The sequence below is a fragment of the Podarcis melisellensis genome (assembly GCF_964234715.1).
Source record: "Podarcis melisellensis genome assembly, chromosome: 16".
Taxonomy (NCBI): Eukaryota; Metazoa; Chordata; class Lepidosauria; order Squamata; family Lacertidae; genus Podarcis; species Podarcis melisellensis.
The window spans coordinates 40371268-40396988 of NC_138533.1; the positions used below are offsets into that span (position 1 = coordinate 40371268).

General features: G+C 52.1%; 2 protein-coding genes across 3 annotated transcripts in view; one reads left to right on the top strand and one right to left on the bottom strand.

Moving 5' to 3' along the window:
- Window positions 1-25721, top strand: part of TTC28 (tetratricopeptide repeat domain 28) — a 132294-nt gene that overhangs the window by 6741 nt on the left and 99832 nt on the right. The window lies entirely within an intron of this gene.
- On the bottom strand, window positions 14340-18075 carry LOC309359234 (tigger transposable element-derived protein 1-like). Its single transcript, XM_081892692.1, has 3 exons — window positions 17742-18075; window positions 16388-16459; window positions 14340-16213 (listed from the first exon to the last, which is right to left on the bottom strand). The coding sequence occupies exon 3, from the start codon at window positions 16185-16187 to the stop codon at window positions 14487-14489; it is 1701 nt and encodes a 566-aa protein (XP_081748818.1). The 5' UTR covers window positions 16188-16213; window positions 16388-16459; window positions 17742-18075; the 3' UTR covers window positions 14340-14486.

Below are 25721 nucleotides of genomic sequence, written 5' to 3' on the forward strand. Positions count from 1 at the left end.
AATGTTTGTCTGAGGCTGTGCTTCTGTTTCCATGGCAACAAGGGCCGAGTTTTACTCCGCTGACTCTGGTGATATGAAGGCTATTAATCTGCTCCAAATAGTAGGAAACGGAGGAGTCTGGCCCAGGAGGGTCTCTCAGCCTCCCCCGGTGCGAGGGGCCAGTCCCCAAGGCCTCTCTGCGCATTATCTTTCCATTTCCCTTTGTCCTGCTGTGTCACTGAAGAGACGCAGGGAGGGGAGTGAGACCCACACATTTCAGGCCTCATTTTGCAGCTTGATCCAATTGTGCCCCCAAGCTGGTCTCCATCCTGTCAGTCTGACAGCAAGTCTGCCAGAGAAGAGTCTGATAAGCCGCTTTCTTTGTCCAAAGAGTTTAGATTTTCTCTTGCTGTGATGTGAGACCGATCCCTTGCAGACACTCCACCAATTGGCACTGGGCTTGGAATGAGGTGGGGGTGGGGGTGGGGGTGTGCCGGACACATTGGTGCTTTGTACTCTCCCAGGGAAAATAGATGTGGCGTGTGTGCTTTGTTCTGTAAGTGTGAGACTTCAGAGTGATTTCTCAGAGACACTGCAGGGCCTTCCCCAGCCCCTTTCTTCCCATGTTTCATGGGCACAAAGCCCCATCAAGGCTGGTTCTGGGCTTGGCAGTGCCTTTGTAAAACCAGATTTGTAATAGGAATGGAACATAGACAGAGGCAGCCCGTTAGTCTACCAGGCTCAGCACTGTCCCCACTGACTGGCAGCAGCCCTCCAAGGTTTCAGGTGGGGCTATGCCCGCCTACACAGAGGTGCCATTGGGGAATGAACTGGGGGTCTCCTGTCTGCCCCACACCTGTGCATCTCCATGTCTGGCATCTTCCTGTGAGATTGCTGTGGATGGTCCGATCCTGCCTCTCTGTTCATGTCGTCTTCCAGGGCCAGATTTCGCCAAGGAGAATCTAATGGAGAATCATGGAATTGTAGAGCTGGAAAGGACCCTGAGGATCATCTAGTCCAACTTCCTGCAATGCAGGAATAGGCAGCTGTCCCTTATGGGGTTCAGACCTGCAACCTTGGCGTTGTCAGCACCACACTGCAACGGAAGCTCAGGTCCACGCACAGGCGTGCCAGAGGTAGCTCATAGGGAGCCTTACACAAAAGATAATTGCTCTGCTGCCAGGAGGAGGATAAACACAATGTTTCTGGAAACCAGTGGGACACTTATCCTTTCCTGCATTTCTGCCACATAGGTAATTAATTGTTTGAAAATTGCAAATCCTCCCTCCTTCCCTCCTTTGCTGCCTCTTCTTCCAGGCTGCTGATACATTTGTGATCATAGAATCATAGAATTGTAGAGTTTGAAGGGACCCTGAGGGTCTTCTGGGTCAGTCAAACCCCTGCAATGCAGGAGTCTCCCTCCCAGCCTCATGCAACTGTCTTAGAAATGCTTGCCAGGAGCTGAGCTTCCTGAGACACTCTGAAAAGGCCAGGCTTTCCAAGAAAATAGGCACATCCTTTTCAATTCTCTTAAATCTGTTAAATAAAATGACACAGAGAGAAGTCCATTCTTAGTAATTCCGATAAATATTAACCATTGATCACCAGCAAGCAGCCTGATAATGCAATTATAGTTACAGGTGAAACTTGAAAAATTAGAATATCATGGAAAAGTTCATTTATTTCAGTAATTCAACTTAAAAGGTGAAACTAATATATAAGATAGACTCATGACATGCAAAGCAATGTACACTGTACGCCATAATCATCACAATTATAACAAATAAATGCTTGACATATCTTGCTTTGTATGTCATGAGTCTATCTCATATATTAGTTTCACCTTTTAAGTTGAATTTCTGAAATAAATGAACTTTTCCATGATATTCTAATTTTTCGAGTTTCACCTGTAGTAAAAAAAGGAATTTTGTATCTTGTGCCACATTAGTTTTTAGAACATTATAACATTTAATCTAAGATCAGAAAAACACAGCCAACTTTAAATGAATAAAACATTGTGGATCCATTAAGTTATGTTTGGTAATAATTCAATAAAATTCTGCCACATTATCAAGAAGTTGTGTTCCAAAAGTCTAAGGGACTGTGTTGACTTCACGAGTGCTGCAAAGTCCCTGATTCCATCCAGCCATTTTTGGGTTGTGGACACTGTTGATTCTATCCAGTCATTAGCAAAAAGTACTCTGGCTACAGCTGAAGTCTAATGGGCTCGTTCTTTATGTTCTGGTCTAACTGATCATTTCATATAATGTAATAAAAAAAATGCTGGATGAAATGGGACTTCATAGCCTATAATCCTTGTTAATTAATGTTTAATTTTCCTGCAGTATTTTTGACATCTCGCATTTCCACTGTGTGTGTGTGTGTGTGTGTGTGTGTGTGTATGGCATTTTCAACAAGTGGGTGGGTAATTTTTATCTTCATTGGGACAATGATCTTAGAGAAATTTTCTCTTACTCCATACAGTATTTAAAGGGAGTTGTGATGGGACAATGAGCTACTTGTGCGTAAAAGGGTTGGTCCCTCAGAGTTTGCTCAGCATAGCAAAGCTCTGCCTTGAGCGGAGCCCTTTGACATGGCTCCGTCAGTCACTGGTAGAATCCGACAGTGGGCGCCTGCGGAAACGCTTCCAGCATAAAAGCTGCTTAACGGAAACACGTCTCCTGGATTCCCTGCGTGACAGTTTCCAGCGAGGGGTGGGGGTTCCTAAAGGGGGCCTTGATACCTCTTCGCTGTTCTCACTGGAAGTGTCCCAGAGCCTCTCCTCCGATTCCCTTCCCCTTGGAGCTCCTGCTCCCCCCCTACTGGTTCCCTCTTCTGCTGCAGAGTCTCTCCTATTGTCCTGGAGCCCTACCGCCACCTGTTCTTCCGATGGCAATTTCCTGACATCCACCTCCCCCCCAGGCCCCCCTCCTCCCGCCTCCTCTCCTGCAGGCGGTGAGGCTGGAAAGCCTCGGAAGGAGCTCTCCTCGTCATCAGAGGATTCAAACACTTCTAGCCACTGCCTTCCGTCTCCTTCCCCTTCTTCCTCTTCTTCGTCTGAGTATGCTGCTTCCTCAACCCCTGACTCTGGGAACCCTTCAAACACCCCTTCCTCATCGGTGGTTCCGAAGTGTTCCCTCCTAAATCGCGCCACAGGCTGCGGTTTTCTTGGGAAACACCGATGGAGCGTTTCTATTAAAACCTCGTCATGGACTTCTTCTGCCGGCACCCACGTGTTTTCTGACTCTTCCTCCCCCTCCCATTCTACCAAGTATTCCACCTGATTCCCCTTCCACCTGGAATCGATGATTCCTGCCACTTCCATGTTGCGTTCTCTCTCTTCTATGACGGGTGTTTGGGTGACCTCCCTCTCACGTTCCCCCCACTCCCGTCCCTCTCGGTACGGCGACAGTAATGATCTGTGAAATACTGGGTGCAGTTTCATGTGACTGGGCAATCTGAGTTTAAATGCTACTGGGTTAACCTGTTGTATGACCTCAAAGGGTCCCAACCGTTTGGGTCTCAATTTCTTACACCCTCCCTTGAACGGCAGCCCTTGGGTGGATAGCCACACCCGGTTTCCCACCCTTATGGTTTCACCTTCCCTTCTATTTCTGTCTGCTTGCTTCTTATATTCTTCCTTGGCTTTCTCCAAGTTGAGTTGGAGCTGCCGATGGATTGCTTTCATTTCTTCCACAAAATGTTCCGCCGCCGGTACACTCCAGCTCTCCCCTCCTTCTCCTGCAAATGCTCGGGGGTGACACCCATAATTGGCCAGAAAGGGACTCATCCCTGTGGACACGTTCTCCGCGTTGTTGTAGGCAAATTCTGCCAGAGGTAACTTATCTACCCAATCATTTTCTCTGTCTTTTACATAGCACCTCAGGTATTGTTGCAAAACCCCGTTTGCCCTTTCTGCCTGCCCATTTGTTTCTGGGTGTCTGGCGGTGGAAAAACTTACCTCCACGTGCAGCAAGCTCATTAGCTTCCTCCAGAACCTGGAAGTAAATTGTTTCCCTCGGTCACTCACAACCCTCAAGGGGGCGCCATGCAACCTGAAAATATGCTTTACAAACAACCTTGCGGTTTCTTCCGCTGTGACTGCGTGTGAACAAGCTATAAAATGGCACATCTTAGTTAGTAGATCTACTACCACCATGACAGCTGTTTTCCCTTTGGATTTCGGTAGATCTGTCATAAAATCTATGGATACCATCTCCCATGGCCTTTCTGGTGTGGGTAAGGGTTCTAATAACCCCGCTGGCGCCAGCCTCTCTCCTTTAGCTCTCTGGCACCTGTCGCACCCCCGGACATACTCCCGCACGTCTTCCCTCACCTTGGGCCACCAAAACTCCCTGGTAACCAACCACATGGTCTTCTGCTGCCCGAAGTGCCCCGCCGTGGGGCTATCGTGTAACTGTTTGAGCACTCGCCCTCTTAGTTCCCCATCTGGTATGTAGAGTGCCCCTTTGTAATACAGCTTTCCATTCTTTTCCTCAAAACCCCCTGTGTTCTCCCCTGTTTCCCTGAGTTCCCTAAGCTTTTCTTGGGCATATTCATCGTTGTGATGGCCTGGGATTCCGAGTCTGAGAGCGATCCGGAGGAACCCCAGCCGGCACAGGAGTCCCCGCCTCCAGGGCCGGCTGAACTGGGGCAAGGCCTAGTTGCTGAGGAAACTCAAGAGCAGGCACCAGGTGAAATCATTCAGGCCCCAGAGGTGCTGGAAGACTCAGTGGCTACAGGTGAGCCTCCTCCAGGACCCAGTAACCCTTCGGCCTCTCCTGATCTGCAGAGGCTTAGGGCAGAGAGGCGAAGGGAACTGGTGTCTCCCAGGAGGAGTGCTCGCCTTAAGGCCAAGAGAGGCGGGGCTTCTGGGGGCCGGGACCGCCCCCGGCCTTAGAAGAAGATAAAGGTCAGGCAGCCCGGTCTCAGGTTGCGGGAGCAACGTCGTTGTGAAGTATCTGCTTTACCCAGTCCTTGTTTGGCACTCCCAGTGTGCCTATTCCTCGCCTGGATTCCTGCTTCTGCCTTACCAGTGTTCCTGCTTCCCCGCCTGGATTCCTGCTTCTGCCTTACCAGTGTTCCTGCTTCCCCGCCTGGATTCCTGCTTCTGCCTTACCAGTGTTCCTGCTTCCCCACCTGGACTCCTGCTTCTGCCCTACCTCCGTTCCTGCTGTCCTGCCCAGCTCCCTGTTGATCTTGGCCTACGGTAATAATACCTCATCCCCCCTGGGACCAGCACAGTTTGCTCCCGCCACACCCGCACTCCCTCTTTGTTGGGGTGCGTTCGGGAAGATTCAGAGGCCATGGCTGACCAAGCGGCTACATTGTTGGCAATAGCCCAGGAGAACCAGGCCTTGACGCACACCGTGCAGCAGCTCAGTAACGTGGTTGCGGCACTACAGCAGCGTTTGGACGCCCTACCGGCTCCTGGGGCCGACGCCCCGGCTTCTGGCAAGTACCCAGTGGCCTTGCCTGAGAAGTTTGATGGGGCTCTGGCCAGCTTTCCCATGTTCCTTGCCCAGGCCAAGCTGTATATTCAAGGGCGCGCCCGGAACTTCCCCGACGACCGCACCAAGGTGCATTTTTTGATTAGTTTGTTAAAGGACCAGGCGGCCAAGTGGGCGTTGCCGCTGCTCAGGCAAGACTCCCCCTTGCTGGCAGACTACGGGGGGTTTTGCAATCTGTTGGAGGCCGCGTTCGGCAACCCTTTGAAGGGGAGTCAAGCCAACCGGGCGATTCGGCGGTTGAGACAGGGCAAGTCCAAGGTGGCCGCATACACCACAGAATTCCGGCTGCTGGCACAGGACTTGACCTGGAACGACTCTGCTCTTCGGGACCAGTATCTCGAGGGGCTTTCAGATGAGATACTGGACTAGCTGGCCACAATGGAACGCCCCACCACGCTAGACGCTCTTATTCAGCGGAGTCTACAGATAGACGATCGGCTAGAGGACCGGCGTCAGGCTCGGGGCCGCCGGCACCTCCAGTTCTCGGCCCCGGGGTCCACCAGCAGCCCCATAGGCCCAGCTGAGTCATTGGAGGAACCCATGCAGCTTGGGGCAGTGCGGCCACGCCTCTCCCCCGCAGAGAAGTCGCGGCGTCGGGAGGGGAATCTATGTCTCTATTGTGGCGGAAGCGGACACTATGCACGATCCTGTCCTGAGAAACCGCCAACCCCAGTAGCTGATGGCCCTGGCTCCCTGGGGTCCCAAACAGCACAGAATGGGACCGCACCAATCGAATTACAACACCTTATGGTTCCGGTACATCTATACCCTCCAGGAGGGCCATGGATTCTTACCCATGCCCTGGTGGATTCAGGGGCAACCCGCTCTTATATGGACGCTGCTTTTGCTGCCCAGCATCGGGTGCCACTTCGGAACAAGCCAGAACCGGTACAGGTGGAGGCAATCGACGGACGGCCACTGCGTTCGGGCGCCGTCACTCGAGAGACCCAGCCCCTGGTCCTGTGCCTCCAGCAGCACCGTGAGATGCGAACTCTGGATATTGCCTCCATGCCCCGGTTCCCCCTGGTGCTTGGGATGGACTGGCTAGAGGATCACAATGTGCAGATTGATTGGGTCAAACGGACTGTACACTTCCCAGACCCCAGTTCGTCTGCTGAGACTGAGATGCTAGCAGCTGCGCCCACTGAGGAGGCTGCTGCAACGCTCCCCGCGGAGTACCGGGACTATCACGACGTGTTCGAGGAACGGGGGGCAGACCAGCTGCCGCCGCATCGGTCCTTTGACTGCGGCATAGACCTCCAGCCCGGAGCGCCTCTACCGGTGAGTCGCTTATACTCGTTAACAGAGCCAGAGCGCGAGGCTTTGCAGGACTTCTTGCGCAAGAACCTGGAGCGAGGGTTCATTAGACCTTCTACCTCGCCCACTGCTGCGCCAGTGCTCTTTGTTAAAAAGAAATGTGGGGAGCTCCGCCTTTGCCATGATTACCGGGCCCTGAACAAGATTACCATCCCGGACCGGCACCCCTTGCCCCTTATTTCGGAGTTACTGGAGCGGGTGCAAGGGGCGCAGGTGTTCACCAAGCTAGACCTCCGGGGAGCCTACAATTTGATTCGGATCCGCGCCGGGGATGAGTGGAAGACAGCATTCGGGACCCGGTACGGACAGTTTGAATACCTGGTTATGCCCTTTGGTTTGTGCAACGCGCCCGCTGTGTTTCAACGGTACATCAACCACGTATTTCAGGACTTGCTAGACAAGTACGTGGTGGTGTACTTGGATGACATTCTGGTTTACTCTCGTGACCCGGCGTGCCACGAGGGCCATGTCCGGACCGTGCTGCAGCGCTTGCGCGAGCATCGTCTGTATGCAAAGCTCAGCAAGTGCGAGTTCCATCAGCAGTCAGTGGACTTCCTGGGTCATCGACTCTCACCAGGTGGGGTGCAGATGGATCCTGGGAAGGTGGCAGCGGTTCGAGAATGGGCGGCACCTCGGAACCGCAAGGACCTACAGCGTTTCCTGGGGTTCGCCAACTATTACCGGACCTTCATTGCGGATTATGCTCACCGCACCACCCCGTTGACCCGGCTTCTGCGCCCCAAGACGCCGTTTTCCTGGGACAAGGAGGCGGAGGAGGCATTTCAAGGGTTGAAGGCCTGTTTCCAGAGAGCGCCAATCTTGCAGCATCCGGATCCTTCTCGACCCTTTGTGGTAGAGACTGACGCCTCCAGTACGGCTCTCGGTGCCGTCTTGTCTCAGCAGCACGAACCGGAAGTGCCACTCTTACCCTGCGCCTTCTATTCCCGCCAGCTCCTTCCAGCGGAGCGTGACTATACCGTGTGGGAGCGGGAACTGCTGGCCATCAAGGTGGCCTTTGAGGTTTGGCGCCACCATCTTGAAGGAGCAAGACACCCGGTGGAGGTGAGAACTGACCACCGGAACCTGGAATACCTCCAGACCACCCGCAAGCTGAACCAAAGGCAGATCCGGTGGGCGTTGTTCTTTTCCCGGTTCCAGTTCCGGATCCGCTACATCCCTAGCTCCCAAAACCAGAAGGCGGATGCCCTGTCCCGGAAACCTGAAGACAACGCAGACACGGTTCAGCAAGCAGTACCCACCACGATCCTACCACCAGCTGCATTCCTGGCCACCCAGGAGGTTGAGCCACTGCAGGCTCGGGTGCGGGAACAGCAACGGGTCGACGCTTGGGCCCAGGAACGACTCCGGGAACTGGCCGAAGGATCATGCCCTCAGTATCCAGGGCTGGTTTCGCATCAGGGTCTTCTGCTGCACCACGGGCGCCTGTACATCCCACCAGGGCCGCTGCGGGCTGAGGTTCTCCGGATGACCCATGACGCTCCAGCGGCGGGGCACTTTGGGCGGTATCGGACCACCCATCTGGTAAGCCGTGAGTTTTGGTGGCCCCGCTTGAAGGCTGACGTGGCTCGCTACGTCGCTGGTTGTGACGTCTGCAGGCGGGCCAAGGGGCCTACCGGGCGACCCCCCGGCCTTCTTCAGCCGTTGCCGGTTCCACCACGTCCTTGGCACACAGTTTCTCTAGACTTTGTAGTGGAGTTACCCCCGTCTCGTGGCTGCACCTGCCTTCTAGTTTTCTCCGACCACTTCACGAAGATGGTGCACTGTGCCCCCTGCCCATCCATACCCTCAGCTAAGGAAACCGCGCAGCTGTACCTTCAGCATGTCTTCCGCCTGCATGGCCTACCTGAGCGTGTAGTATCCGACCGCGGCGTTCAGTTCACGTCCTGGTTTTGGCGTGCTTTGCACCAGGCCCTCGGAACAGAGGTCTGTCTCTCATCTGCTTACCACCCACAGACTGATGGCCAGACAGAACGGGCGAACGCGGTACTGGAACAGTACCTCCGGTGTTACTGCAGCTACCAGCAGGACGACTGGGTCGACCACCTAGCATTGGCGGAGTTCGCTTATAACAACGCGGTGAATGCGTCCACCCAGCAGACCCCGTTCCAAGCCAGTTATGGCCTTCACCCACGGTTGTTTCCGGATGTGCTGCCGGCATCTGCGGTCCCTGCGGTGACAGAGTGGCTTCAGGAGCTCCAGTCCCAGCAACAGCTGTTGATGGAGCAGCTGCGCCAGGCCAAGGAGGCGTACAAGGTCCAGGCCGACCGCCACCGCCAGGTGGGGCCGGAACTTCACGTCGGTGACTTGGTATGGCTTTCCACTCGCCACCTCCACCCTTCTCGACCTTCGCGGAAGCTGGACGCCCGGTTCACCGGCCCGTTCCCTATTGTGGACCAGGTCTCGCCTGTGGCATTCCGTCTCCAGTTGCCAGCAAACCTGAAGGTTCACCCGGTATTCCACAGGTCCCTTCTGAGTCCGGTGGCCCCACCCGACGAGTTCCACCCAGACCGTCCCCGACCGCAGCCAGTTTTGGTGCAGGGAGAGCCAGAGTACGAGGTGGAACGCATTCTGGACTCCCGATACCGCAGGGGAAGGCTGCAGTATCTCATTGACTGGAAGGGGTATGGGCCAGAGGACCGCTCCTGGGAACCAGCGGTCAACGTCCACGCACCTGCCTGCATCCGGGAGTTTCATGCAGCGTACCCCAGCAAGCCGGGTCCGGGCCCTCAAGTGAGGGGGGGGCCTGGGAGGGGGGATGGTGTGATGGCCTGGGATTCCGAGTCTGAGAGCGATCCGGAGGAACCCCAGCCGGCACAGGAGTCCCCGCCTCCAGGGCCGGCTGAACTGGGGCAAGGCCTAGTTGCTGAGGAAACTCAAGAGCAGGCACCAGGTGAAATCATTCAGGCCCCAGAGGTGCTGGAAGACTCAGTGGCTACAGGTGAGCCTCCTCCAGGACCCAGTAACCCTTCGGCCTCTCCTGATCTGCAGAGGCTTAGGGCAGAGAGGCGAAGGGAACTGGTGTCTCCCAGGAGGAGTGCTCGCCTTAAGGCCAAGAGAGGCGGGGCTTCTGGGGGCCGGGACCGCCCCCGGCCTTAGAAGAAGATAAAGGTCAGGCAGCCCGGTCTCAGGTTGCGGGAGCAACGTCGTTGTGAAGTATCTGCTTTACCCAGTCCTTGTTTGGCACTCCCAGTGTGCCTATTCCTCGCCTGGATTCCTGCTTCTGCCTTACCAGTGTTCCTGCTTCCCCGCCTGGATTCCTGCTTCTGCCTTACCAGTGTTCCTGCTTCCCCACCTGGACTCCTGCTTCTGCCCTACCTCCGTTCCTGCTGTCCTGCCCAGCTCCCTGTTGATCTTGGCCTACGGTAATAATACCTCATCCCCCCTGGGACCAGCACAATCGTTCTCAGTACCCTCTACCAGTTCTCTTTGCCCCACCAATGCTGCCCCACAAACCCAGTGGTCCTCAGGGATGATGTGTCTTTCTTCCGCCGCTCCCTCCCCCTCCAAGTACTCAGGTTTTCGGGAGAGAGCGTCCGCTCTGACATTCTCTGCGCCTGGCACGTAGCGAATTTCAAAATTGAACTTGGAGAACTCTTGCGCCCATCTCACTTGTCTCTGGTTCAGTACTCGGGCTGTTCTCCAGTATTCTAGATTTTTGTGGTCTGTCCGCACTTGGACCTTGTGTTGTGCCCCAATCAGCAGGTGTCGCCATCTCTTGAACGCTTCATGGATGGCGAGTAATTCTCTGTCAATCACGGTATAGTTCCTCTCTGATTTGTTCAACTTCCTCGAGAAAAAGGCACATGGTCTCCATTCTGACGTATCCTTTCCCGGCTGTAGGAGTACGGCGCCCACCGCTCTGTCTGACGCGTCGGTCTCCACTCTCATCGGCTGTTGCAGATCCACGTGTAAGAGTTGTTCTTCCGAAGCAAACGCCCTCTTTAAACTTTCGAACGCTCGCTGCGCTTCTTCCGTCCAGACAAATTTCTTCTTACTGCTGAGGCAATCCGTGATGGGGGCTGTTAAGTGGGCAAAGTTCTTGATGAACTTCCGATAGAAGTTTCCGAACCCCAAAAACCTTTGCACATCTTTCTTAGTCTTCGGTGGTTTCCATTCCAGTACCGCTTGCACCTTGCTAGGATCCATGGCCAACCCCTTGTCTGACAACCGGTACCCCAGGAATTCCACTTCTCTGGTGTGAAACTGACACTTCTCCAGTTTCACCCACAGCTGGTTTTCTTGCAGTCTGCTCAGTACCTCTCGTACATCTCGCACATGCTGCTCTTCATCCTCTGAGTACACTAGTACATCATCTAAGAACGCAGCGCAGTTCTTGTAAAGCAATGGCCCTAGGACGTGATTCATGAACGATTGAAAAACGGCCGACCCCCCCTGGAGGCCGAAGGGCATAACGAGATATTCAAAGGCCCCTAAAGGGGTGAACATAGTGGTTTTCCACTCATCTCCCTTTCTCATACGTATTAAATTGTACGCCCCCCTTAGGTCCAGCTTGGTAAAAATTTTCCCTTTTCTCACCCGGGTCAGAATGTCATCGATTCTGGGCATAGGGAAAGCCACTGGTTCGGACACTGCGTTGAGGGCCCGGAAGTCCATGACCAGTCTCGGTTTATCTGTATTTTTTTTGTCCACAAAGAACACTGGGCTACCCCCCACCGCCCGTGACTCTCTGATGAACCCACGCTTGAGGTTCTTGTCAATAAACTCCCTTAACTCCTGCATCTCCCTGTCTGACATTGCATATACCTTGCCCACTGGCAATTGTGCTCCTGGGAGTAAGTTGATTTGGCAGTCAAAGGGTCTGTGCGGGGGTAGTTTATTTGCTTCCCTTTCGCTGAAGACGTCAGCCAAATCGGCGTATTGTCGTGGTACCCTTCCTTGGTCTGTAACTTCTATCTTTGCTAACGTGGCCTGGGTACCTACTTGGCTCCCCCTTTCCGTGCAATGTGCCAGACAATGCGCTGACCCAAAGGAAACCACTCTCTGGTGCCATCCCACGAGCGGATCATGCAGTGCTAGCCAGCTCATCCCCAAAATAATGGGCGCTCCCCCCAAGGTGGCTATATTAAACGCTATTAGTTCCGTGTGTCGTGCCACCCTCATCGTCATGGGAACAGTCTGCTGGTTAACTTCTCCTCCCAACAGCGCCCTCCCATCAATCGTGGTCACCTGCAGCGGGTTATTTAAGGGGATGGTTTGTATCTGGTGTGCGGCTGCAAACTCCTTACTCATAAAGTTGCAGGAGCTGCCTGAGTCCAATAGCGCCTTAACCTTTAGCGGGTGTCCGTTTGCCAGTTCTAGCAGTACCTCTATTACTAGCGCTGGTCTTGGTGGTTCCGGCGTGGGCACATTCACTGTTCCTTGGCCTGGCTGCTGTGCCCCGATGCTTGCAGCCAGGCGTTGGCTTTTACTGTCTCCTGGACTCCCTCCGCCTCCTCCCCAACAGCTCCCGCCATTCCTTGCCATTCCTTTCTTTGCGGACAAACTCTGGCAAAGTGACCTGGCTGTTGGCAGAGAAAACATTTATTGGCGCCTTTCCCCTCCTTCTTCCGCCCTTCACTGGGGTTTGAAACTGCGCGCGCGCACGCTGTTCCAATTTCCATCGGCTCTGCTGGCGGGGAAGTCTGCTCTGGAATCTCGGGAATGCGGAAATCTCTCCAACGGTCCTCTTTCCCCTCCCGCTTCTCCAAGGCTCTAGCCTCCTGCCGTGCTCCTATGGCCAGCGCGGATTTAGTCAGCTGGTCCATAGACTCTGCCCTGGGCGCCCGGGAAAGTTCGTCTTTTACTGCTGGAGATAATCCTTCTTCGAATAGCATTTGTATCGGTTCCGCTGACAAATCCCAACTTAATTTATGAATCAACATGGTGAACTCAGTCCAGTACTCACGGACAGATCGGCTCCCTTGCTTACACGCCATTAGCTGTCTGCGCGCCACTCCCTGCTCAATCTCACTGGAGAACATCAGATCCATGGCGCGAAAAAACTTCCTTGTGTCCTTTAGGACTTCGTTATTGGCTGCCATCAGGGGTCTCACCCAGTCTCTCGCCCCCCTTTCTAGATGGCCAATCACAAACGCCACCCTTGATTCCTCATCAGGAAAGTCATCAAACTGCAGATTAAGGGCATATTGCATTTCTGTCCTAAAGGCTTGATAGTTCCTGGGATCACCCCCAAATTTCTGCACCAGTCCTGGCACCTTCCTTGAGACTTGGGTGGCCTTTCCCTTCTCTGCATCTTGAGCCCTCCTCTCCTCAAGCCTAGCCGTTTGCATGGCTAACTGAACCTCCAACATCCTGTACCTTTCTTCCAGGCTTGGAACGGCTGCAGCTGCTCCCCCATCTCCGGCTTCGGCTGGGTTGCTCATGATGCCTCTCCTTGCACAAGCGCTTTCAGGGACTGTCGGATTGCTGTGATGGGACAATGAGCTACTTGTGCGTAAAGGGTTGGTCCCTCAGAGTTTGCTCAGCGTAGCAAAGCTCTGCCTTGAGCGGAGCCCTTTGACATGGCTCCGTCAGTCGCTGGTAGAATCCGACAGTGGGCGCCTGCGGAAACGCTTCCAGCATAAAAGCTGCTTAACGGAAACACGTCTCCTGGATTCCCTGCGTGACAGTTTCCGGCGAGGGGTGGGGGTTCCTAAAGGGGGCCTTGATACCTCTTCGCTGTTCTCACTGGAAGTGTCCCAGAGCCTCTCCTCCGATTCCCTTCCCCTTGGAGCTCCTGCTCCCCCCCTACTGGTTCCCTCTTCTGCTGCAGAGTCTCTCCTATTGTCCTGGAGCCCTACCGCCACCTGTTCTTCCGATGGCAATTTCCTGACAGGAGTCTATATGCAGTTTCCTATAGCTTTCCCCAGATTTCTAAGGGGATTACTCCCCAGCCCGTAGTCTATGCCCATAAGATATTGTTTTACTTGTTCAGGTCTGGTATCTTGTTTTATAAAAGGCTGGTTAAGATTTTGGTATCTGTGCCTATTGGCCTTTATACTTAGTTTTCCAAAGTCTTTAACTATGGAATCATTGAACGTTGAGTCATAAGAGCTTTAACCCTGAAATGATTATGATCCTTCCCCATTTGGGAACCTGCTATTGCCTTTATATCAGGGCTGAGCAAACTTTTTCAGCAGGGGGCTGGTCCACCGTCCCTCAGACCATGTGGTGGGCTGGACTATATTTTGAAAAATAAAAAAAAAAATGAACAAATTCCTATGCCCCACAAATAACCCAGAGATGCATTTATTCTACTCATGTAAAAACATGCTGATTCCCAGACCGTCTGCGGGCCGGATTGAGAAGGCGATTGGGCCGGATCCAGCCCCTGGGCCTTAGTTTGCCTACCAATGCTTTATACAGTGGTGCCCCGCAAGACGAAATTAATTCATTCCGCAATTTTTGTCGTCTAGCGAATTTTTCGTCTTGCGAAGCACGAAATCCCATAGGAATGCATTGAAAATCAATTAATGCGTTCCTATGGTCAAAAAAAGTCCAAACAAAGCCAAATTTGGTACAACAACAGTTTATTAACTGCTCTTTAAAGTCACACATACTGTAAAGAGCAGTTCAAAAATTGAAGGGAAAATAAATTAACTTTATAAACATGACAGAAAAACATTTAAAAATCAACAAAGTGCACAGTACATACATTTTCTAAGACTCTGGGGGACCACTCGAAGAAGGCTCCTCTTCCACTCTTTGCTTCTTGGTCAAGAACCTGTCCATAGTCTGCTGCTTTATCCGCCTTTTCAGCAGCTCCCTGAAAGACGACATGACCCTCGTATCATAAAAGTTCCCAGCGTCATGTGCCACGTGCTTCTCAGGGTGGTGTAGATCTGCAAAAGTCTGCACCTCCTTCCACTTCTGGCAAATGTCCCTCAGTCTTTTGGAGGACAGCCGTTCCTCAGTTGCTTCCTCCTCTTCCAGTGAGGCCTGCTCCTGCGCAGCCTCTGCCTGCAGTTCGACCAGCTCCACGGTGGTCAGCTCGTCGTCGTGCCCCTCCACCAGCTCGCAGACGTCCTCCTCCGTGACCTCCAGGCCCATGGTCCTCCCCAAGGCAACAATGTCCTGCACCACTGTTGACTCTGGTGCATCAGAGTCACTTGGTGCCACACAGTCCGGCCACAGGCTGCGCCAAGCGCAATTCAAATTTCTCTGGCTGATCCCTTTCCAGGCCGTGTTGACCATCTTCAAGCAGGTGACGATGTCGAAGTGGTCCTTCCAGAATTCCCGCAGGGTGATGGTGGTGCAGTCAGTCACCTCGAAGCATCGCCTGAAAAGCTCCTTGGTGTAGAGTTTTTTGAAATTGGCGATGACCTGCTGATCCATCGGCTGGAGCAGTGGCGTGGTGTTAGGCGGCAGGAACATGATGTTGATGAAGCTGAACTCCTCCAACAAGTCCACCTCAAGGCCTTTAGGATGGGCAGGAGCATTGTCCATCAGAAGCAAAGCCTTCAGCGGCAGGTCGTTGTCCAGCAGGTACTGCTTGACAGCAGGGCCAAAAGCAAGATTGACCCAGTCCACAAACAGCACACGTGTGACCCAAGCCTTGCTGTTGGATCGCCACATGACACTCAGCCGCTCCTTGTCGATCTTGTGTCTCTTGAAGGCCCGTGGGTTCTCCGAGTGGTACACCAGCAGGGGCTTGATCTTCAGGTCGCCGCTTGCGTTGGCACAGAAGAGCAGGGTCAGGCGGTCCTTCATGGGCTTGTGGCCAGGCAGCCTGGACTCCTCCTGAGTGATGAAAGTCCTTTTGGGCATCCTCTTCCAAAACAGCCCGGTCTCGTCGCAGTTGAAGACCTGCTGCGGAACGTAGCCCTCCGTCTTCACAAGCTCCAGGAACTCCGCTGCAAAGTCTTCAGCCGCAGGAACATCAGAACTGGCAGCCTCTCCATGCCTGACCACGCTGTGGATGCCAGATCTTGTCTTGAACCGGTCAAACCAACCTCTGCTAGCCTTGAAGACTTCTGGCTCGCCTGAGGTTCCTGGCTGTTCCCGGATGAGGTCAGCGTGCAAGGCCTTGGCCTTCTCACAAATGACGGCCTCAGACACTGTGTCCCCTGCACGCTGCTTCTCTTCTATCCAGATGAGCAGCAACTTCTCGACCTCCTCCAGGACAGCTGGGCGGTTCTTCACAATCCTGGTGACTCCCTTGGCTGCATCAGTCGCCAGGATCTTCTCCCTCATCTTCAGGATGGTCCCGATGGTCGATGGGTTCCTGCCGTACTCCCTGGCGATGTCCGTCACACGCATTCCGCCGTCGTGCTTCCAGATGATCTCCTTCTTCATTTCCAGCGTCACCTTCTCCTTCTTCCTCTCGCCGGCCACCGCAGCAGCAGTCTTCTTGGGTCCCATGGCAGCACAGCTCCTACCTTCGTAAACTCAGAAACAGAAAAAAAAATCAGTGATGTGCTTCAAACCCAAAAAATACAAAAGCAGCCAGCCACCCACCACACAGAAATTAAAACCCAGAACCAAGGCCTTGAATCCCAAGCACCCCAACCCCAAATCCAAAATCCAAAAACCCCCAAAAAAGTTTTAAAAGTTTAGCTTACCAAATGGATGAAAGAGAAGTTCTGGAAAAGCTTCAACAATCAACCACCGAAGTCCTCAGAAACCTCAAATGGCTGCAAAATAAGTTTAGGAAAAGCTTCAAAAATCACCAATGTCTTCAAAAACCTCAACTGCTCCCACGGACACGCACCAACCCACCCACAACACAGAAATTGCAAACCCCTCCCCAACTGCTCCCCCAGCCCCTCCCCAACTGCTGCAAACCCCTCCCCAACTGCTTCCCCACCCAGACAAAAAAAATTTCAAAAAATAACAACATGGCCAGCACTCAGAAATTCAAACTCAGAAAAATTTTTTTGAAAAAAAACAACCTGGCCCAATGGTCACAGAAAATCATAAAAATTCCCAAAAAACCCCCACATGGTCCCAGATTTCTGCAGAAACCTCCCCAACTGTTCCCCCAGCCAGCCAGCACTCAGAAATTCAAACTCAGAAAAATTTTCAAAAAAAAACAACCTGGCCCAATGGTCACGGAAAATCATAAAAATTCCCCAAAAACCCCACATGGTCCCAGATTTCTGCAGAAACCTCCCCAACTGTTCCCCCAGCCAGCCAGCACTCAGAAATTCAAACTCAGAAAAATTTTCAAAAAAAAACAACCTGGCCCAATGGTCACAGAAAATCATAAAAATTCCCCAAAAACCCCACATGGTCCCAGATTTCTGCAGAAACCTCCCCAACTGTTCCCCCAGCCAGCCAGCACTCAGAAATTCAAACTCAGAAAAATTTTCAAAAAAAAAACAACCTGGCCCAATGGTCACAGAAAATCATAAAAATTCCCCAAAAACCCCACATGGTCCCAGATTTCTGCAGAAACCTCCCCAACTGTTCCCCCAGCCAGCCAGCACTCAGAAATTCAAACTCAGAAAAATTTTCAAAAAAAAACAACCTGGCCCAATGGTCACAGAAAATCATAAAAATTCCCCAAAAACCCCACATGGTCCCAGATTTCTGCAGAAACCTCCCCAACTGTTCCCCCAGCCAGCCAGCACTCAGAAATTCAAACTCAGAAAAATTTTCAAAAAAAAACAACCTGGCCCAATGGTCACAGAAAATCATAAAAATTCCCCCAAAACCCCACATGGTCCCAGATTTCTGCAGAAACCTCCCCAACAGTTCCCCCAGCCAGCCAGCACTCAGAAATTCAAACTCAGAAAAATTTTCAAAAAAAAAACAACCTGGCCCAATGGTCACAGAAAATCATAAAAATTCCCAAAAAAGGCCCACAAGCCCCCAGATTATCGCAAACCCCTTCCCAACACCAAGTCCTTGAATCCCAAACACCCCAACCCAAAATCCAAAACCCCCCAAAAAAGTTTTAAAAGTTTAACTTACCAAATGGATGAAAGAGAAGTTCTGGAAAAGTTCTGGAAAAGTTTTGGAAAAGCTTCAAAAGTGAGCAAAGTCTGAGAAAAGGCTACCAAACCACGTGCTAACAGTTGCTCCTCGAAGTCAAGTCGCAACTGCAGCTGCTCAAGCTAAGCACCCTTGGTTTTAACGGTTTTTACACAAAGGAAACAAAGTCGCGAGACGTTTTCGTTTTGCGAAGCAAGCCCATAGGGGAATTCGTCTTGCGAGGCAAATCGCGGACGAAAAAACCTTTCGTCTAGCGAGTTTTTTGTCTTGCGAGGCATTCGTCTTGCGGGGCACTACTGTATCATCTTTTATTGACTCCGAAGGGGAGAGGCTCCAAATTGGTATTGATTCCAGATCTGTAACAAATAGGATGATAGTAGGGGCTGCGCTTGCTCCCCTCACCAGCCTCCCTCTCATTCTCCCATATTGACCCCCAAGAGTTTCCTGCCTTCTGCAATTGGTGAGTTCATTTTCCACTTTCCCAACCCCATCTCTCTCTTCCCTTCTGCAGCCACGCTGTGCTCCAGTTTTCACCTTCATCCCTTGGTCCATGCCCCCCCCTTTTCTCAGCTCCTCCTTGCACACACATATTGCTCCCCTTTCCATGCCTTGTTCTTGCTTGTTCTACATATATGGCTCTCTGCCAGTGGCGTAGCGTGGGTTGTCAGCACCCGGGGCAAGGCAAGTAATTTGCACCCCCTAACCCGTGGATTTGTGCCCCCTAACCCTAACCCCCAGATGTTGCGCCCGGTGCGGCCGGCCCCCCTTGCACCCCCCACGCTATGTCACTGGTCTCTGCTTGTTAAATTCGCTGTTCCACATTACTACATTTAGTAATCACCAGGAGTGAAATACATTATGTGATGGTGCTATGGAATATTTGAGGACTCCACATCCCTTATCTCTCTCACATGAAGGGGTTGAGGAATGGAAGAGGGAGAAGTTTGAGTTCAGTGAAAAGGGAGAAGCAGTGAAAGGAAAAAAAGTTGCTGTTTTAAACAATGGCAAAAGTTAGAGTAAAGCAGGGGCATATAGACATTGAGAGGAAAATGGTAATGTTAAACAACTGCAGAGGTTTAAGTAAACAGAAAACAGTTTTTACAAGGCAAAATAGCAGAGATGGGTAGAATGATATGATACGATACAATAATCTTTATTGTCATTGTCCCATACAGAACAACGAAATTGAAAAAATCTACATTCTACATAGAAGCTAACAGCAAAAAGGCAACACAGCGGAGCCCTTCCAAATTCCCTTCTCACTGTACTCACACCTCCCTGCAAACTTCCTAGAACTAGCTTAACATCACCTCATTTTTCCTCCCCCTTATTTATTTGGCTGCTGCTCACATGCATGCAGGGTTCTTTCCAGTAATAATGTGGTTTTCATGCTTCCATTTTGTTTCCAAAACCATGTTGTCTGTGTTCTCTGCTTCACTGCTGTAACAGGTCACGTGAGTTTGCCCAAGTGGGGCAGGCCAGGGGGTGCTTTCGATGTGGGACTAGTTACAGTGCACTGCGCTTTTCAACCCTGTTTTTAGCTGGCTTGTTTCCTCCCAGTGAGGCATCTGTATGTTGGGCAGTGGCAAATTGCAGGTTTTAACTTTCCTTTCCGAGGGCCTCAGCCTTTTAGAAAATCTGCCTGGTGGTTTACGGCTGCTTGAGAGCAGCAGGAGCCAGACGGTTGCAGCCTGAGATGGGGCCGTATCCTCTGTGCATACATTGCTGCAGATAACCAGAGAGAAATGGATGAAGGGAGAAGCTGGAAAGGAGAGCTGTTTTGCTCAAGACCAGCCATAGTCTGAGCCTTCCTGAGCTCTGCTCTGCTTCCCATTAAGGGCATGCCATCCGCATTTCTCCAAGGAAAGTAGGGACATCCTATTCAATAAGAACAATAATAATATTTATACCTCACTCATCTGACTGGATTGTCCAAGCCACTCTGGGCAGCTTCCAACATATATAAAAACAAAATAAAACATTAAACATTAAAAAACTAACCTATACAGGGATGCCTTCAGATTGCTTGGGGAGTTGGAGAATGCCATACATTACAAACTTTCTCTTATGAAAATAGGGACGTCCTAAGGAAAAGCAGGACATTATGGGATCAAATCAGAAACTGGGGCAGCTTCTGTAAATCTGGGACTGTCTCTGGAAAATAGGGTCACTTGGAGGGTCTTTGCAAGGGCAGTGATGAGAGGAACGCTGGTCTTTGTACTGCTGTGGCATTCAGACAAGGAGGAAGCAAATAGCTTCTCCACATGTCTTCTCGTATTGCTTCTTGACTAGACTGGGCCCCCCAGGACCCCCAGCTGTTCCCAGGGAAAGCAGAGGAGACCAGCAAGGCCTTCCTGAAGTCCCATAGGCAGAGAGTGGATGTGGTGAGGCCTTTGAGGCCAGAGCTGATACAGACCTGGACGCGCTGTGTCATGCCCCCTGCGCTGGGTACCACACAGGTCATTCCCGCAGGACTGGGGCCTCCTCTGGCAAGAGCAGGGCTCCTGTGACACAAGAAGGAAAGCAGCTTTTTAGCTGTCAGCCAGATGCCAGGGCAGCCACTGGTGGCCAGCCTTGAAGGCTGGGCAGTTCTGGGCGTTTGTGGGTGGGGAAGATGCCGCTCTCCTGCCTTGTAGGGCAGCTGATGGAGGCCTCTTGAACAAAGCCTTTCTGGCCCACCGAGGTGTCCAAGCACACCAGACAAGAATGTTGGAAAGTCTCACGTTCAGAGACGCTGCTGGTGGCTGAATGCTCAAGGGGAAGCTGAGGCTGGATTCAAATAAGATGGGCTTATGAAACCAAGAGGTTTCTCCATCTTGGTCCCTGCTTGGCTTGATATCCAGCTCTTAGAGGTTCAGCATCCTTGGCCTTCTTTGCATTTCATTCCCAGAGAAGCTGCTGGTGTGGTGCTGCCTCTCTCAGGACCTTTGGCAAACTCCTTCCCTGCTCTTTCAAAAAGATACCTTTTTGCTGTTAGTGATTCTGGAGACTTTGGTTTTCTGTATATTGTAATGCTTTATTGCTGTATTTCTGTACTTTATGTTGCTGCTCTTAGTAGTTTGTATGGATGGTTCTAGTATATATTTTTGTATTTTAATTTGCAGAACACCTTAATACAGAGGTTTTCAACCTTTTTGAATCCACGGCTCCCTTGACCAACAACGTTCTTTCTGTGGCTCCCTTGTGGGATAAGTGGTACAATCCTGACCATCATTAAAGGTGCTGATGGGTTTAGCAGTGCACCAGTTGAAAACTACTGGCCTTTGCTATAAATTCTGCACATGCTCAGAGAAACATCTTTAGAAGCAACCTACCCCCCCCCCAACAAACAACCAGGGAAGGCACAGACCTGCTCATAGATTTCCTGTCTTGCTTCGGAACTTGTCTCTTACATCATACATGTTTGTTTGTGCCCAGCGGGAGCCTCGGAGTGGACCTGCTTGGTGGGTGCTTGTTTTAAGAGGTCTGCTTTGGTTGTCTGCCAGAATGTCTCTTAGACTGGCGCAAAAAGTATTTTTGCAGATATGAAGTGATCTCCAAGTGGCAGAGCAAGTGTTGCTCCATCCCTGGGAGCTCGGTGCCTCTTTTTGTGTACCCCTCTAGAAACGTCTTCCTTTTGCCCCCAACTCAGCCAAACTGCGGCCTTCAAGGAGGGTCTGTGATGCTTGCCTCTGCTGCAGCCCAGCGCCACTTGGCACTTGCTTCCACCTGAGCATTGGGGTTTCTAGATGATCAGGATCCTGAGCGCAAAAAGCAGAGGCGGGGGGCTTTCTGCTCAGATCAAGCAGGTGACAGAGGGTCTTTCTCTGCTCCAGCTCAGCCCAGACAGAGCCACCAAATGATGGTCTCTTTGCCTTGATCACCAGGTCTCCATCAAGGTCAGTGGAGGGGTTTGGGGCAGCATTAATTGCGTTGTGTCTGTGGGAGGCAGTGTTGCACTGAGGAGGAGAAGGCTGCAGGCTGTCGTGGAGTCTTATGGAGTCTTAAACCCACCTCGCCTGCTTGCGGTTAGGAGCACAGCTGATCCTGTCTGGAGCATCCTCTGGGCCTGGTGGGCTCTAGAACGTCTCAGGCAGCGCTGCTTCCACCTCCACACCTGCATGTTGATTTGACACCTGTCCAAAGTACGGGACGACCTCTCTGCACACTAGTTTGGCTTCCCTGACTCCCTCTCCCACCTTGCCTTTTCTGTGGAGGCCCAGCAACACCTCTGGGCGTGCCCCTGGGGCAAAGGCAGATCCTAGCCAAAAAGGAAGAAGGAGGCCTAGCTCTCGGCATCTCTTGAGAAGCCGGTGTTGCCTTTTGCCTGCCAGCCAACGACAGCATTTTCTTGCCCATTGATCCTGGGCTGGGCTTTCCTTTCCAGGCATCTGCAATAAGGAAACTCCAGCTGGGCGTGGAGACAGCCGCATCCCAGAGGCTCCTGCAGAGCTGGGGGAGGAAGCTTCCTGCCTTGGCTTCCGAGTGGCTTCCACGCTTCAGTCTGTGGATCTGTGGGTCGCACCTTGAGGTCCGTGTGCCTTGCCAAACTGTTTGAGTGACCCGTCAGTGCAAGGAGTGTCTGTCACACCTGTGGACAGGAGGCAGCAGTGCAGTGGTGGGCTTTGGGCTCGAAGGGATGTTTTTTTCTTTTATACATGCTCCTCTGGCAGCTGCTTTCATTGCGTCCCAGAAGAGAGGGGTTGTTAGGCTATGTTTTCTTTAGTTTGGGCTTGAACGTGGCAGACCTGGCTTCCGAGGATGGCCTTGGCAAGCCTCAGCCTCCTTTTCCTCATGAATCCAGTGAGGGGAAAGTGGAAGCTTAAGGAGCTCTAGAAAGAATGGGCAGCAAGTGGAGCACAGGAGCTCTTTGCTCAAATGTCAGGAGGCCTAGGATGGCGGCTGCTGCTGCTGCATGTTACTTTATTTATAAAAACAAAACAAATAAATAAAAGGAAGTTTTCCTGGCTCCCTGCATGTGGGCACTTTCCCTCCCTCCCTCAGGATGTGTCCGGCTGGCCAGTGCAAATGGCATTCTGGCTGAGATGGTCCCCTGCCAAGCCATGCTCTGCTCATCTCCTGCTCTTGGTCTCGTCTTCTGGGGGTGCACCCTTCCCTCCCAGAAATTGCTTGCTTGCTTCAGAGATGCCTTTCAAGCGTGTGAGAGCCCAGCAATGTACACATTTGCAATGAGGGCACTTCCCTTGGTATTTGATGCAGAAGTCACTCTTGCGGCAAAACAAGCTCTTCGGAGACCCTGCACAGCGATGTGAAAAGTGGAGGCTTTCAGAAGTCCAGCTTTTATAGAGTGACCCAGAAAGAGAGCTTGGGGGGGCAGTGTATGACTGCCTGGCATCCTGCTGTCTCTGAGCAAAACAGGATGGCCAAGTAGTGCCTCTTGTGAGCGAAGCTCCGCCTTGTGGCTTCTGGCCTGCCTAGGTTTTGCTCTCCCCAGCATCTCTGCTCTGCTTTATTTCTCCAGTTCCCACTGTTTACTATCCTCTCATCTCCTTTTGGCTTTGTAGATTTGGGAATATTGCCTGGAAGGGGCGGGTTGATCTTCACTCTGAGTTGCTGCTGCTGCTGTTGTTGTGTCATGTGAATTTTGGAGGATGCAACAAAATACTGAGGAGGACTATTTACTTTTCTCCTTGCTTGCTAATTGGGCCCAGCTGTTGGCCACGTGAAGAATCCTTGGGATGGCTTGAGGATGGGTGTCCCCGCCTAGTCTCCTGAAGGGGGGGGGGGCTAAGACATTGGTCCTAGTGGCCCTCCTCACCGGCAGAATGTTGCTCCCCCTTGTGGCACATAAAAACACAAGAGTGAAGAATGTGACTTGACCACTGAAGAATTTTTTATGAATAGGGCTCTTGTTTTTAATTTGATGAGCAGAGAACTTTCCAGGTCTGTCCCTCTCTTTCCAATCTGTCTTTAATTTGCAGAGAGATGCATTCCAGTTTTTCAAACATGAAACTGTTTAATGGGTTTTTTTTGGCTCCTCCTGAGTGCTGGTTGCGAGAGTTTACCCTGAGACTGCGCATGTTTGCTCCTCCTCCCACAGTGCAGCGAGGCAGACTTGGGGGGAGACCTTTTGCCAGATCCCTTGGTAGCCTGTTTTTCCTCTTTTGCTGCAGGAGGTAACAGGTTGACCAGCCAGCCTCTTTTCCAAAGCTGAGTGAGCCCCACTAAGAATAGTCTGCAATAAGCTTGTGCCTCTCAGGCTGCTCTGGCCTCTCTGTTGATCCTTGGCGATGCCTTTCTCGGTGGCCAGTCTGTGTGGCCCCCGTGCCTTTCCTCTGGGAGATGGGACTGGCTTCTGTTGCAGGCGGCACCTGCAGTGCACTGTCTTGCAGTGCCTTCTTTGCTCCTGTGGCTTCAAGACTTTGGGTCTGGCACCTGAGACTGTGGGGTGTGTGTGTGTGTGAGAGAGAGAGAGAGAGAGAGAGAGAGAGAGAGGGAGAGGGAGAGGGAGAGGGAGAGATAAGGGGGCTCAGTGGGGATGAGGGGTAACAAATTCACAGCTGGGAGCAGCCCTTAGGTTTCTCTGCTGGCCCCTGTGTTCTTCTTTTGCCTGAACACCCCCCATCCCTTTTTTAGAGCTAGGTGCGTTTACAGGGACGCGGACTTATAAAAAATATTGGGGGGGCCCGGGAAAGCTCATGAATAATAAATAAGCTCATGAATATGCAAATAAAGTGGCGCCGCCTCCTCGTGAGCGAATAGGGGAGAGCGTGCTGCGCCTATTAATCAGCTCCAAAGGAAATTGGGTGGAGCTTTTGCTCGGGAGGGAGGGCAGGAGGCATGCAGCCCGCCCCTCCCTGTGCATTTTGGGCTGGGGGAGGGGCGGCGATGGCGCTCTGCTGGAGGGGCGCCGGAGATTATTGGGGGGGCGGAGCCCCCCCAAACGAATTTTTGAGGGGGCTCGGGCCCCCTCAAGCCCCATGGAGTCGGCGCCTATGTGCGTTTAATGCGATACCTTAACTGAGCTGAATTCAAACCCTAGTTTGCTTTAATTCACACTTTGAAGTTGTTGGAAGAAACTGCTGATTTGGGTTTGTGGTTCATGCTGACCTAGGGAGCGTGAGCTACACCAGTTTGAAGGCCCCTCCCACCTGGCCTGGCCTCCAGTAGAACTGTAGGGTTAGAAGGGAGCCTGAGAGTCATCTAGTCCAACCCCCTGCAAGGCAGGAATATGCAGCTGTCCCTTGCGGGGTTGGCATTATTAGTACTGTACTGTGCTCTCACCAACTCAGCTATCTCTGCTTCTTCTGTGTTGTTCTGCCTTTAGACATCCTCAGCTGCCCAGAGAGGAAGCAAGAGAGGGGTTGCCCATGGGGAACACGTGCGGCATGTTGCCATGAAAAAGTAAATATGAGGAATGATATCGATAAAATATTGGCTCAGGGAAGATTGGACCTCCTGCCAACCCATTCCCTTGAGTGTGCATTTTGCTTATGTTTGAATTCTCTGTGAAGAAAATACAGGCAGTGACCATTCTGCATGGGAGTTCTGTTCCTGGCCCCCATGCATGTCAGCGAAGCACATAGAAGCATGCCCACCCACCTTCTGCTCTCCTCCAGGTCCAAAAGGACCCGCACATCGGTGTTCACACATCAATTGGTCACGCTTAAGGTGGTCACCATCTGTATGCATGAATATACAGTGGTACCTCAGGTTACATACGCTTCAGTTACAGAAACCCAGAAATTGTGCTTCAGGTTAAGAACTTTGCTTCAGGATGAGAACAGAAATCGTGCTCTGGTGGCGCGGCGGCAGCAGGAGGCCCCATTAGCTAAAGTGGTGCTTCAGGTTAAGAACAGTTTCAGGTTAAGTACGGACCTCCAGAACGAATTAAGTACTTAACGTGAGGTACACAGTGGTACCTCTGGACATGAACAGGATCCGTTCTGGAGCCCCTTCGCATCCTGAGCAGAACGCAACCTGCATCTGCGTGTGCGTGGGTCGCGATTCGCTGCTTCT